Here is a 12875-nt window from a genome sequence, read left to right as displayed (position 1 = left end):
AAAAAAAATTAAACTATATAGAACAGAAAAGACTTCTATGTAACCCTCCAAAGGAGACAGATATAATAGGCCCATCAAATATAAAAATCCTGCATGAGGGGCATCTGGCTGTCAGTAGAGCACGTGACTCTCGATCTTGGGGTAGTGAGTTCAAGCCCCATGTTGGGCTTACAGCTTACTTATAAAAAAAAGAAAAACAACTCACATGAAAGAAGGAATGCATTAAGCGAGTTGGAAACATAAAAAAGGAAGTATTTCAGAGAACCAAGGAAATCATATGCAAGGAGAAATGTTAACAGAACAGAAGAATTGGGGGAAGAAGATGATCAGCAAACAAATGGTAGGATAATCTACTTCTCTAGCCAAAAAAAAAAAAAAAAGAGAGAGAGAGATTTCTTGAGTAGTTATTGTGTACTAAGACCTGCTGTTAGGTATTTTACATCACTGTCTCACATAATCCCCACAACAAATTTGTAATGTAGATGTTATTAAGATGAGGAAATGAAATGAAACCTCACAATCAATCATGTAGATAATAAATGGCAGAAGCAAGATTCAAAGCTTCTTGCTCAAGTTTAATCTTCACACTATAAAATAATGCTACTTCTAAGGAGCTACATTAAACATACAACATAATAAATAACTTCATTTGAAACACTCAGATTAGGAAAAGTAGATGGAAAACACAATCATAGAAGGGAGAGAGTTAAAAAGAAATCAATTTAATTTTGTCATGTAAGTATTTTCAGATTGTTACTGTAGTTAAGAGAAGGTGCATAGGAAAGGTATGTAACCAAACTGGGGACTAAAGCAAGAGTTAGCCAGGCAAGATGAGAAAAATGTTTCCTGAGAGAAAAGAACTACACTCATATCTACTGAGGGTCTGTTCTACACCAAGAGCCAAGTATACAGACAAAATTAAAACAAACCTTCCATTCATGAAGCATACAGTTTAGGACACACTCAAAGAATGACACAAAATGTAATTAACAGATTGAAAAGTGGTGTGAAGGATAATTACAGACTGTTATGACTGCAACTAAAAGGGGACCTACCTAGGGACAGTGGACCAATCAGAGACAGCTTCCCTGGGGAAGTGACATTCAAACTAAGCTGAAAGATGAACATGCATTTACTAGGTTTATGGTGGTTAGAGATGACAATCCAAGCATTGGGAACAGCATAGACAGAGGCCTTGAGAGGGGAGAGAACAGAGTTGAGAACTAAAAGAAAGCCAGTGTGGCTACAGTCCAGGCACAAATGAGAATGGGAAACAAGACTGGAAAAGTAGGCAAGCTAAATCACAAATGGGCTTTAAATCTACATTAAATAGGGATCCCTGGGTGGCGCAGCGGTTTGGCGCCTGCCTTTGGCCCAGGGCGCGATCCTGGAGACCTGGGATCGAATCCCACGTCAGGCTCCCGGTGCATGGAGCCTGCTTCTCCCTCTGCCTGTGTCTCTGCCTCTCTCTCTCTCTCTCTCTGTGTGTGACTATCATAAATAAATAAAAATTAAAAAAAAAAATCTACATTAAATATTCTGGAGTTTGTCCCAAGAGCAAAAGGAATCCAGTGGAGATTTTTTTTTTAAGATTTTATTTATTTATTCATAGAGACACAGAGACAGAGAGAGAGAGAGAGAAAGAGAGAGAGAGGGGAAGAGGCACAGGCAGAGGGAGAAGCAGGCTCCATGCAGGGAGCCCGATGTGGGACTCGATCCAGGGTCCCCAGGATCAAACCCCGGGCTGCAGGCGGCACTAAACTGCTGCGCCACCGGGGCTGCCCTCCAGTGGAGATTTTTGATCAAGGGAGTAATAAAATAAGAACTGCATTTTGAAAATATCTATTCTCAGGGTTCTGAACCTCAAGTCCACAGATACCAAAGAGTTGATGCCTAGAATGAAGGAGTTCATGAACTTGTGTACTTGTGAGGGAGAAAAATCTTTTATTTTTTACTAATTTCTAATTCAAATTTAGACTTTTTTTTTTTAATTTAGCCTTTTAATTGTGAATATCGGTACTTGACTCTGTCATCAATATAAATTTCAAATATGTTCATATCATCTTATACTTCTTGTAAAACTCTCAAAATAATGGTTTTGTCCCTCATAACATCGTTACTCTAAAGTTATGGAAATTTTGTACCCTGCAATCCAGCAATCGCACTATAGGTGTCTACCCAAAGAAACAAAAGTACAAATTCAAAGGGATACATGCGTTCCTGATGTTTATAGTAACATTATCTACAATAGCCAAATTATGGAAACAGCCCAAGGGTCCACTGATTGATGAGTGGATAAAGAAGATGTGGTATATACATATATACACTAAATCTTGCCACTTGCAACAACGTGGATGGAGTTAGAGAGTATTATGCTAAGCAAAGTAAGTCAGAGAAAGACAAATACTATGATTTCAGTCATATGTGGAACTTAAGACACAAAACAAGTGAATAAAGGGAGGAAAAAAGGCAAGCCAAGAAACAAACTCTAAACTATAGAAACAAACTAGTAGTTACAAAAGGGAGGTGGGCAGGTAATGGGTAAAATAAGTGATGGGGATTAAGGAGCATACTTGTTATGATAAGAACTGGGTGATGTAAGGAACTGTTGAATCACTATATGGCACACCTGAAACTAATATAACACTGTATGTCAACTAACTGAAATTTATTTATTTATTTATTTATTTATTTATTTATTTATTTATTTATGAACTAACTGGAATTTAAAGAAAAACTTAAAAAAATTAGTAGAATCCATTAAATGTGAAAAAAAATTAAATAAAATTATGGAAGTTTTGGAAGCATTGCTGGATCTTGTTATTTAATGCATTAAGGATGATGTAAATATATTAAATACCACAAGTTTTTCTTTTTCTTTTTTTAAAGATTTTACTTATTTATTCATTAGAGACATGGGGGCGGGGAGGGGCAGAGGCACAGGCAGAGGAGAAGCAGGCTCCACCCAGGAGCCCGATGCGGGACTTGATCCTGGGACTCCAGGACCACACCCTTAGCCAAAGGCAGGTACCAAACCACTAAGCCACCCAGGGATCCCCAAGTTTTTCTAAATAATATTTTTATAACCATATTATTTTCCTTTGTAGTTACACATTTTAAAATGATATTCTTGGAAGGAGTCCATACTACAGTAGAAAAGACTAAAATGATAGGAAGGATTTTAATATGCTAAACATGGTTTTCACTGAATAATGGATAGCATTAAAAATATTTATTTTTTCCTTAACACTTTCCTAAATATTTCCCTATTTTGTAAAATGACTATCAGAAAAAAGCATAATTTTAGTTATTTTTGGAAAAATTTTAATGACATGAGAAATGTTTATGTTTTTTTAAAAATTTATTTATTTATTTTTAGATAGAGCATGAGCAGAGCAGAGGGGCAGAGGGAGAAGAAGAGAGGAGAATCTCAAGCAGACACCCCACTGAGTGTAGAGCCCAATGCAGGGCTCAATCCTAGGACCCTGAGATCGTGACCTGAGTAGAAATCAAGAGTTGGCGACTTAACCAACTGAGCCACCCAGGTGCCCCTATGGTATGTTTTAAAGTGAAAAAGTAAAAAAAATAAAAATTAAAAATTAAAAAAATAATAATAAAGTGAAAAAGTATATAAAATTATACATACAGTACGATCTCCTCCACATATAAATCTACAGTGAAATTATGGGTGATTTCTTTAAAGTTAGATTTTTTCATGTTTTCTACAGCAACCATATATTAATTTTATAAATTCCATTATTTTTAAAGGGCACAAATAGATGGATTAGTTTTGGACAGAAGGATACTTTAAGATTTAATATGAGAAGTTAGAACAAAAGATTGAGATGGATAGAGTTTGTTGGTGAGGAACTCGATAGTCTCAGCAAAGCAGGAGGTAAGGCCATCTATAACAAGCAAAGAGGTTGATTAGGATCAGCAATACTAGAATAAAGGTGAAGGTTTGGAACAGTCCTATTGGGACACAGAGAACTGTCAGGTAGCACACAGGGCTCAGCCAAGGATCTTTAGGGACAAAAAGAAAATAGTATGGATTAGTATTGTTTTCAAAGTCTGTAACTCATTTGTGGACCTTCTTAAAAATGTCAGGTCCCTCTCCCAGTATGATTCAGCTTGTCTATGCAGACATGCCCAGTAATCTGCACTTTTTACAGGAGAAAGTGTTATAGGTGAGCCCAGATCAGGTTTTGTGATTGGTTTAGAGTCTGGCCAGAAAACAAAGGACAAAATCTATTGACATAGAAGATTTCTTTAAGTTCTCTACATTCCCATCATTCCAACTTACACAGGGAGTTTATAGGTGTTATGATTTTTGTTGATTGTTTGTTTTATTTCAAAATTTCAGGAGAATAAAATCAGCTTAAAAAGATAAGAGGGGTGCCTGGGTGGCTCAGTCAACTGAGCATCTGATTCTTGATTTTTTTTTTTAAAGATTTTATTTATTAATGAAAGAGAGAGAGAGAGAGAAAGAGTGGCAGAGACACAGGCAGAGGGAGAAGCAGGCTCCATGCAGGGAGCCTGACGTGGGACTCAATCCTGGGTCTCCAGGATCACGCCCTGGGCTGAAGGTGGTGCTAAACCGCTGAGCCACCAGGGCTGCCCCTGATTCTTGATTTTGGCTCGAGTCCTGATAGGGTTGTCAAGCCCCAAGATGGGTGCCACACTTAGTGGGGAGTCTGCTTAAAACTCTCTCTCTCGGGATCCCTGGGTGGCGCAGTGGTTTAGCGCCTGCCTTTGGCCCAGGGCGCGATCCTGGAGACCCGGTATCGAATCCCACATCGGGCTCCCGGTGCATGGAGCCTGCTTCTCCCTCTGCCTCTCTCTCTCTCTCTCTCTCTCACTGTGTGCCTATCATAAATAAATAAAAATTAAAAAAAAAAAAAAAACTCTCTCTCTCTCTCCCTTTCCCCTCCCTGCCATACACATACTCTCTAAAATAAATAAATAAATCTAAAAAATAAAAAAAAGATAAAAGAAAGACAAGTAAGAGAAAAGTACCAAAGATAAGACACATTAACAGTGGAAAAATATACTATTATCTGTATTATAGAATTCCTGGCCAAACTTATCACCTTACCTTTAGCAGGAGAGCAAAATTACTCTGCAGAGAATGAGTCACACCACTTTCATACAATTTTTTACGCATGTGGTTTTCACTCATATTCGCACCACCAGATTGATACCTTAATAATGACTTAAGCATGGTTTCAAAAGGGTCCGCTGAAACAGACAAATTAAACATTTCTGAGTCAAAGTAATCACTCAGAAAAAACACAAAACAACAACAAAAACTCTAGCAGAAAAACAAAGAGACCAGGAGGTAAGGGACTGCAGCTTAGAGCATGCCAACTTTTTTCCCAACTCCCCTCATTATCTTTCCTATATATGAACAGTTCAAGAGGCAATAAAAATTGGCAAGAATACAATATCCTGACTTGGAATTCTACTATAAATCACTAATACTTACAGAAATTTTCTATCTACATGACAACAATATCTTTGACTTTATAAAAAGCTCATTCCATGGATTTTAAAGCAAAATTGTCGTCTGTATATAATGGTCAAGTATTAAAAAAAAATTTATTTAGCTAAGTCCAGAAATTTTTTCTTTTTCATTCATTTTTAAATGTTTCTTTAATGACTAAATTGTTTTCATACAAAAAATGCATTGTCATTATAAACAATTAAAACAACAGTAAAATACAGAGAAGATAAAATTCATCTAAATTTCACCACAGAGATACCATTAAATATTTTCAAATTTTTTTTATTGCTGTTACCTTACTTAACAGAGAGAAACAGACAAAAAATATGTCAGATTTTGCAAAGAATACAATTCTTTCTTTCAGAGCACCTTACCCAGTTCATTAGTGTGATCATTTAAATAATGGTAACTAGTTTCCCCTATTCCTTAGTATTACACTGTAAACTCCACAGAAGCAGAAGCTGTGTCTGGTTTTATTCATCTTTGTACTTCCTGACAGAGCCATCCTTCCACACTGTGGAAAATTTAGTGATTAAGAGCACGAACTTAGGCCAGACACTACCTTCAAGTTCTAGCTCCACCATTAATTATACAACCTTGGGCCAATGACTTACCCTTTTTGTACCTCAGTTTTCTCAATATCTATTTCATAAGGTTGTTCTAAGGATTAAATGAGTTAAATTTGTAAATGGCTTATAACAGTGTTGGCATAGAATAGGCTATACCAGATACTTGATAAACAAATCTCTGTTATATTAAGGCCTGAATGTATTCTTTCATTCAGCCATTGAAAACATTTAAGTTTGCTTCAAATTCTCATTGCAAATAACATTAATATGTCTTTTCTCATTTATATGAATATCCATTTATGGTAAGTTCCTTATGACATCACTGCTGAGTCAAAGATCCTGTCAACTCTCTCTCCCAAGTTTGTAAAATTTTTATATAGACAGATTTCTTGTCTTGTGCTTGATGGCTCCTAGATCTCATCTTATGGTAAGAAAATGTTTTATTAACACCCACCCACCCCCAATTTATACTTACCCACATTTTCTTCTAATATTTTTATGACTTTAAATTTTCATTATTTGGAATTTATTTTGATATAAAGAGTAAGGCAGGGATGATGATTTATTTTTTCCAAATGGCTAACCAGTTTTCCAAAACCATGTATTACCTTTCCTCTTATCATAAAATGATTCCTTTATTATGTATACTTGGCTTGTCTACTGGACTATCTCCTCTATTCCATCAATCTGCCTAATCTTATTACAGTACAGATTCTTTAATCTGTTTATAGCACATTGCTCTACCCAAGCAAGTGTTCCCCTCATAAATATTCTTTTCCAGATGTTTCCTGACTGATCAAGTACCTTTACTATTCCAGATGGACGCTGGAACTATTTTTTCCCAAAAACTCCTGTTGGAATTTACATTGGGATTCTATTGTATATATACCTATAAATTAAAGGAAAAAATAATCATTTTACAACATTGTGCCTCAAAGGTACAATAATAGTTGTAATAATTACAAAGATCTTAGCATAATGCCTGGAGCATAATAAAAAGCATTCAATAAATGTTAGCTATTCTTACAGCCATGAACAGTGTATGGCTCTTCACTTATAGATGTTTATTCTTTTTTTTTTTTTTAAAGATTTTATTTATTTATTCATAGAGATGCAGATAGAGAGAGAAAGAGGCAGAGACACAGGCAGAGGGAGAAGCAGGCTCCATGCAGAGAGCCCGACGTGGGACTCGATCCAGGGTCTCCAGATCACGCCCTGGGCTGCAGGCGGCGCTAAACTGCCACGCCACCAGGGCTGCCCTAGATGTTTATTCTTAAAAGATAAAGATCAGCTAATGAGAAAAATAATTAAACTTACATGTCTTATTGGGGTTAATATGTTGCTTCAGTACTTCAACGGTGCCCAAACTAACCACAAGGCGTCTGCCAAACCAGAAAGAGACGACAGGCCCATATCTCTCATGCAAATTAACCAGGAACTCATGCAAGCTTCCACTGTTCACAATGTCTGGAAGATTACCATCTCTGAGAAAAGAGCAACATTTGACAAGATAACTTGGAAAAATAAGAAATTTAACTTGGAAGAATGAGAAAAACAATAGCTGATTCTGAATTAACTGTGTCAACAGATGAGAGCAGAGGTGCATGAAATGCAAATTACTGCAAAATCCCAAGCTTAATTAAACTTGACTTCTCATTTTCTTTGGAGTCATATTTAGACATGGATTTGTCTGATATTTTGAGAATTTATGACAGTTCAAGCCAAGTAAAATAGATATACAAGGAACATCTGACTTAGACAATGGAAAACGATCCAATTTTTGCAACATCTCATTCTGAGAACCCAATGAACGTCATCACAGGTTGATTTATATGACCAGATCAGCATTCTTTTCTTCTTTCCTTCTATCTTATCTTCCTATTTTTTCCACTCTCTCCGGTTAGAGAAAATGAAAACAATCTTCTTTAAGATTTGTGTGTGTTTTAACCTTTTAATTATTTTTTTAAAAGATTTTTAAATTTTATTTATTTGATATATATATATATAGAGAGAGAGAGAGAGAGCACAAGCACGGAGAGCAGTAGGCAGAGGGAGAAGGAAAAGCAGGCTTCCTGCCAAGCAAGAAGCCTGACGTGGGGCTCCATCCCAGGACCCTGGGATCATGACCTGAGCCAAAGGCAGATGCTTAACTGACTGAGCCACCCAGGCACCCCTATTTATTTTTAAAAGTAATTTCTACACCCAATGTGGGGGTCAAACTCACGACCCCAAGATCAAGAGTCATGTTCTGATGACCGAACCAGCGAAACACCCCAAAAGCAATTAAAGTTTTTGATTTATACAGCCCTTCTTTCTGTTCTTTTTTTTTTTTTTTTTTTTTAATTTTTATTTATTATTTATGATAGTCACACAGAGAGAGAGAGAGAGAGGCAGAGACACAGGCAGAGGGAGAAGCAGGCTCCATGCACCGGGAGCCCGACGTGGGATTCGATCCCGGGTTTCCAAGATCGCGCCCTGGGCCAAAGGCAGGCGCCAAACCGCTGCGCCACCCAGGGATCCCTCTTCTTTCTGTTCTTAACAAAGTTCAGGTTGTATGTCCAGAGATAAACTTAGAGTAAACAAAGTCATTAAATAAACTGAGTAATCTAAAAATAGATTTTTGTTTTGATACCAAAAATTAAGAGTTAATTCCACTGAATTCCCAAAACAATTACTCACTTTTCTTCAGTTGGAGTAATCCCCGGAATTCCTGCAGCTTGTCTGGAAGCCTTAAGGAGAAATTTAAAAATAGTTTAGTATAATGATTTAGTATATAATACATAATTTAGTATTTAACATATAATCATATATCCCATAAGTCAGATATTTTGCCAAGACATGTGTAGGACCTTAAGTGATGGCTTTCCAATTTGGTTGAATCTCAAGAAATTTTTTTTTTTAAGATTTTATTTGTTTATTCATGAGAGACACAGAGAGAGAGAGAGGTAGAGACACAGGCACAGGAAGAAGCAGGCTCTTCAAGGAGAGCCCGATGCAGGACTCGATCTCAGGACTCCAGGATCACACCCTGAGCTGAAGGCAGACCCTCAAGCGCTGAGCCACTCAGGCATCCCTCAAGAATTCTTTCTGTATTAAAATACAAAAAACTGGATTTGTTGTATTTAAAAGAATAATCTTAATATTCTTCCTGTGTCAATGACATTAACAAGTTTGAAAAAATTAACATCCATTCTACATCAACTAATACATAGTTAAGTACTTTTTAAAAAAATTAAGTACTTTTTTTTAAAAAAATATTTTTTATTTATTCATTCATGAGAGACACACATACAGAGAGAGAGAGAGAGAAAGAGAGAGAGGCAGAGACAGGCAGAGGGAGAAGCAAGTTCCATGCAGGGAGCCCGATGTGAGACTCGATCCCAGGTCTCCAGGATCATGCCCTGGTCGAAGGCAGCATTAAACCACTGAGCCACCCAGGCTGCCCTAAAATTAAGTACTTTTTAAAATTGTTTTACTGAGTCTATGTATGATCCCATCTGTCTTAGTTTAAAAAAAAAAAAATCAATGTCAGGTTTACATTGTCTACTGGACTATCTCCTCCATTCTATCAATCTGCCTAGTCTCATCACAGTACAGGTTCTTTAAATTAATCTAGATTTATAGCACATTGTTTTACCTGAGCAAGTGTTCCCCTCATTAATATTAATTCCAGTATAGTCAACATATAGTGTTATATTAGGTGTACACAGTACAGATTCTTTAAGTTAATCTAGATTTATAGCACATTGCTTTACCTGAGCAAGTGTTCCCCTCGTTAATATTAATTCCAGTATAGTCAACATATAGTGTTATATTAGGTGTACAACATAGTGATTCAACATATTTTTAAAATTTTATTTATTTTGTGAGAGAGAAAGAGAGTGTGTGTGTGCATGCATGCAGTAGGAGGCAGAGAGGGAATCTCAAGCAGATTCCACACTGAGCACAGAGCCTGAAAGGGGGCTCAGTATCACTACCCTGAGATTATGACCTGAGTCAAAATCAAGAGTCAGACACTTAACCAAGAGCTCCACCCAAGAGCCCCTGATTCAACATATTTGAACATATAAAGGGTAATTTATCTTCCATCACATAGCTGAAATTGCTTCATCATTTTCCTACTATACTGCTGTAAAACATCTGGGCTATTTCTTTTCTTTGGCTTTTCATTAATATAAGTAGTACTATAAAAGTCTTTATACAACTTTACTTTTTTCCTCCTTTGGAGTATGTATGCCAAAAGAGAAATACTAAATTGAATGATACTAACTGAAGAGTTTTGCAATTTCTGCTAAATACTACAAGAATGCTACCTAGATAACTGTACGTATAACTTGTCTTTAAGTGATAACAATTACATCTATACTGTATTTTGTCCTATATGTCTCATCAATGATGGAAACTTGTCAGGTTTAGTATTATAAATAGTAAGGGGAAGGATGGAAGGAACTCCATAATTAGAGAAAGGTAAGAGTCAGTGATAGAAAAAAATTATACTTTTTATTTTCAAGGTTAAAATTATTAACAACAAAACAAGCTTCTTGGTTTCTCTTCAAACATGGTAGATTGATAACATTCATCAACTATCTCTTCCTCCTGAAATCCCACTAAATGAAAGTGGAGGAATAAAAAAGGAGAAAACAAGGCAAAGACAATGGGTGGAGAGACAACAACGTGAACAATTCAAAACATTTTCTGAAAGTGTTATGCTGTTGGAGAAGTGATTAACTGACATAGTTGAGAGGCCTCCTCCGGCAGTCTGCAGAAGAGAAAGGGGAATTTCTACAAAAAGCAATCAGATTTGTTCTCAAGAACCAGAAAGAGAGGATTAAACACAAGGCAAGACACAGACTTCTAACAATTCTTAAAAAGTTGGTATACAGATCCCTTAGACACCTTAGGTTATTTTTCTCCATTCCTGTGATTACCATTCTTCTGGAAGGAGATCTTGAGATTCTAGAATCAAGAAAAACAGGCTGGGGGTAGTAGCCCCTATAAATCTAAGGGAAAATTATTTCCAACCTAGAATTTTATACCAAGTCAAATTAGTATTTGAGTGTAAAGCTAGAACAGAAAGATTTTCAAACAAGCTAGGCCTTATAAGATGTATCTTCCATGCACACTTTCTTAAGAAGCTACTGGAAAATGATGCACTACAGGAGAGATAGGAAGTGAAATAAAAAAGAATTGTGGGGCATAAATAAGGTGTACAACACAGGTGAAGAGAATACCCACAATTATAGTAAAAGAATAAGAACTAAACTGAAGGAGACTGTAACCAGGACCAACTGCAAAGGATGATGGAAGACTCCAGAAAGGATACTTTCATGGGAAAGAAAATGCAACTGACAGTTCTGAATATTTTGGAATTCACAAAGTAGTTTTATGACAGAAATGTCAAAGTATTTGGGAAAAAACTATTGATAGGCAGGAGTGAAAAAACTCTAACAATGTAGAAATACTAAGTACAATTCCTCCCCCATTAGCCTAATCCTGGCTTCTACAACTCCATCAGCAAACCGGAAGAGGAAGCCTTAGAAGTCTGTATACATTCTGGATAAAATGGCTCCTGTATCAACCTCTATATTTCATCGGCAGAAATGAAGAGTGAATCCTGTAAATGCCAGATAAAATGCTCTCTTGCCTTTATTACATCCACAACTCTCGAATAGCTAAAATGATGAGAGGGATCCCAAAATTGCCATGCACCTGAACAGGACTCTGCAAAATTTCAATCTCAATTCATAGCCTCACCACTACCATATGCCTTGAGACGTCCAGAATGTTATTATGACCTTTTTCCTTATTTATATTAGACACCACACAAAGGCCAACACTAGGTCTTCCCTCATCCCCCAGACACCTGTTCCTACAGAAGTTTATCCTCTTTCCCTGATCCATATCTCCCCTACTCAAACCTCTACCCTACCTCAGCGACATTCCCATGGTGACACATTAGATTGTGACATGACCAAAACTTCAACATCTCCAGAGATTGAACATCAAGCATCCAAATCTCCAAGCACCTCCTATCTTTTCTTCTATTTTTATTTTTTCCTTCTATTTTTAATATCTTCACTCTAAAAACTATTTTTACCCTAAAAGTACTTTTAAATCACCCACTCATATATTCATTTTCCACTTTACCCAGCTCAGATTCCATGGTCTGTCATTATAAACACTCCTTTGCCCTGTCTTCTGGTGTCATAGCAAAACACCAATTCTAATTCAATCCAACATTTGATCAACTGCCCCTGAACCCAAACAGTTCAAGAAAAACACAACCATGCTGACTAGTCTTATTTTAATTTCATGAGCCTCAAGTGAACTGCATGGAAGTCACACACTTCCCTAGTCCATCCCTCCCAAATCTTCTAAATGGCTATTTTGCTCCATCTCTCTCTTTAAATCCCATATCGTCACCATAACTGACCACCTTGCTTCTATTCCATTGAAAAACTGAAAGCAGGGCAGCCCCGGTGGTGCAGCGGTTTAGCGCCGCCTGCAGTCCAGGACATGATCCTGGAGACCCTGGATCGAGTCCCACGTCAGGCTCTCTGTATGATTGTATGATGCCTGCTTCTCCCTCTGCCTGTGTCTCTGCCTCTCTCTCTGTCTCTGTCTCTATGAATAAATAAGTAAAATCTTAAAAAAAAAAAAAAACTGAAAGCAATCAGGAGATAACTCTCACACCAAACTATCACCTGCCTACATGTGTGCCCATATGTTCCACCCTTCCTTCCTATTACTGTGGATGAGCTGTCTACCCTCCAAACGAAACGTACTCCTCATCCCTCCACACT

General features: G+C 37.0%; 1 protein-coding gene across 4 annotated transcripts in view; it reads right to left on the bottom strand.

Moving 5' to 3' along the window:
• Positions 1-12875, bottom strand: part of LOC121480649 (cytochrome P450 20A1) — a 61707-nt gene that overhangs the window by 44746 nt on the left and 4086 nt on the right. For 3 of the 4 annotated variants that reach the window (XM_041737376.1, XM_041737377.1, XM_041737375.1), the window contains exons 2-4: positions 8752-8801; positions 7390-7556; positions 5096-5238 (exon numbers count right to left, since the gene is read on the bottom strand). In XM_041737376.1, the coding sequence (XP_041593310.1) occupies positions 5096-5238; positions 7390-7556; positions 8752-8801 (360 nt within the window). Of the gene's footprint in view, positions 1-5095; positions 5239-7389; positions 7557-8751; positions 8802-12875 lie in introns of those variants that run through there. The other variant, XM_041737379.1, reaches the window with a different exon arrangement.

The sequence above is a fragment of the Vulpes lagopus genome, chromosome 22, assembly GCF_018345385.1.
Source record: "Vulpes lagopus strain Blue_001 chromosome 22, ASM1834538v1, whole genome shotgun sequence".
Taxonomy (NCBI): Eukaryota; Metazoa; Chordata; class Mammalia; order Carnivora; family Canidae; genus Vulpes; species Vulpes lagopus.
The sequence above is the reverse complement of the archived record's forward strand: the minus strand, read 5'-3'. Positions and strand labels throughout refer to the sequence as shown.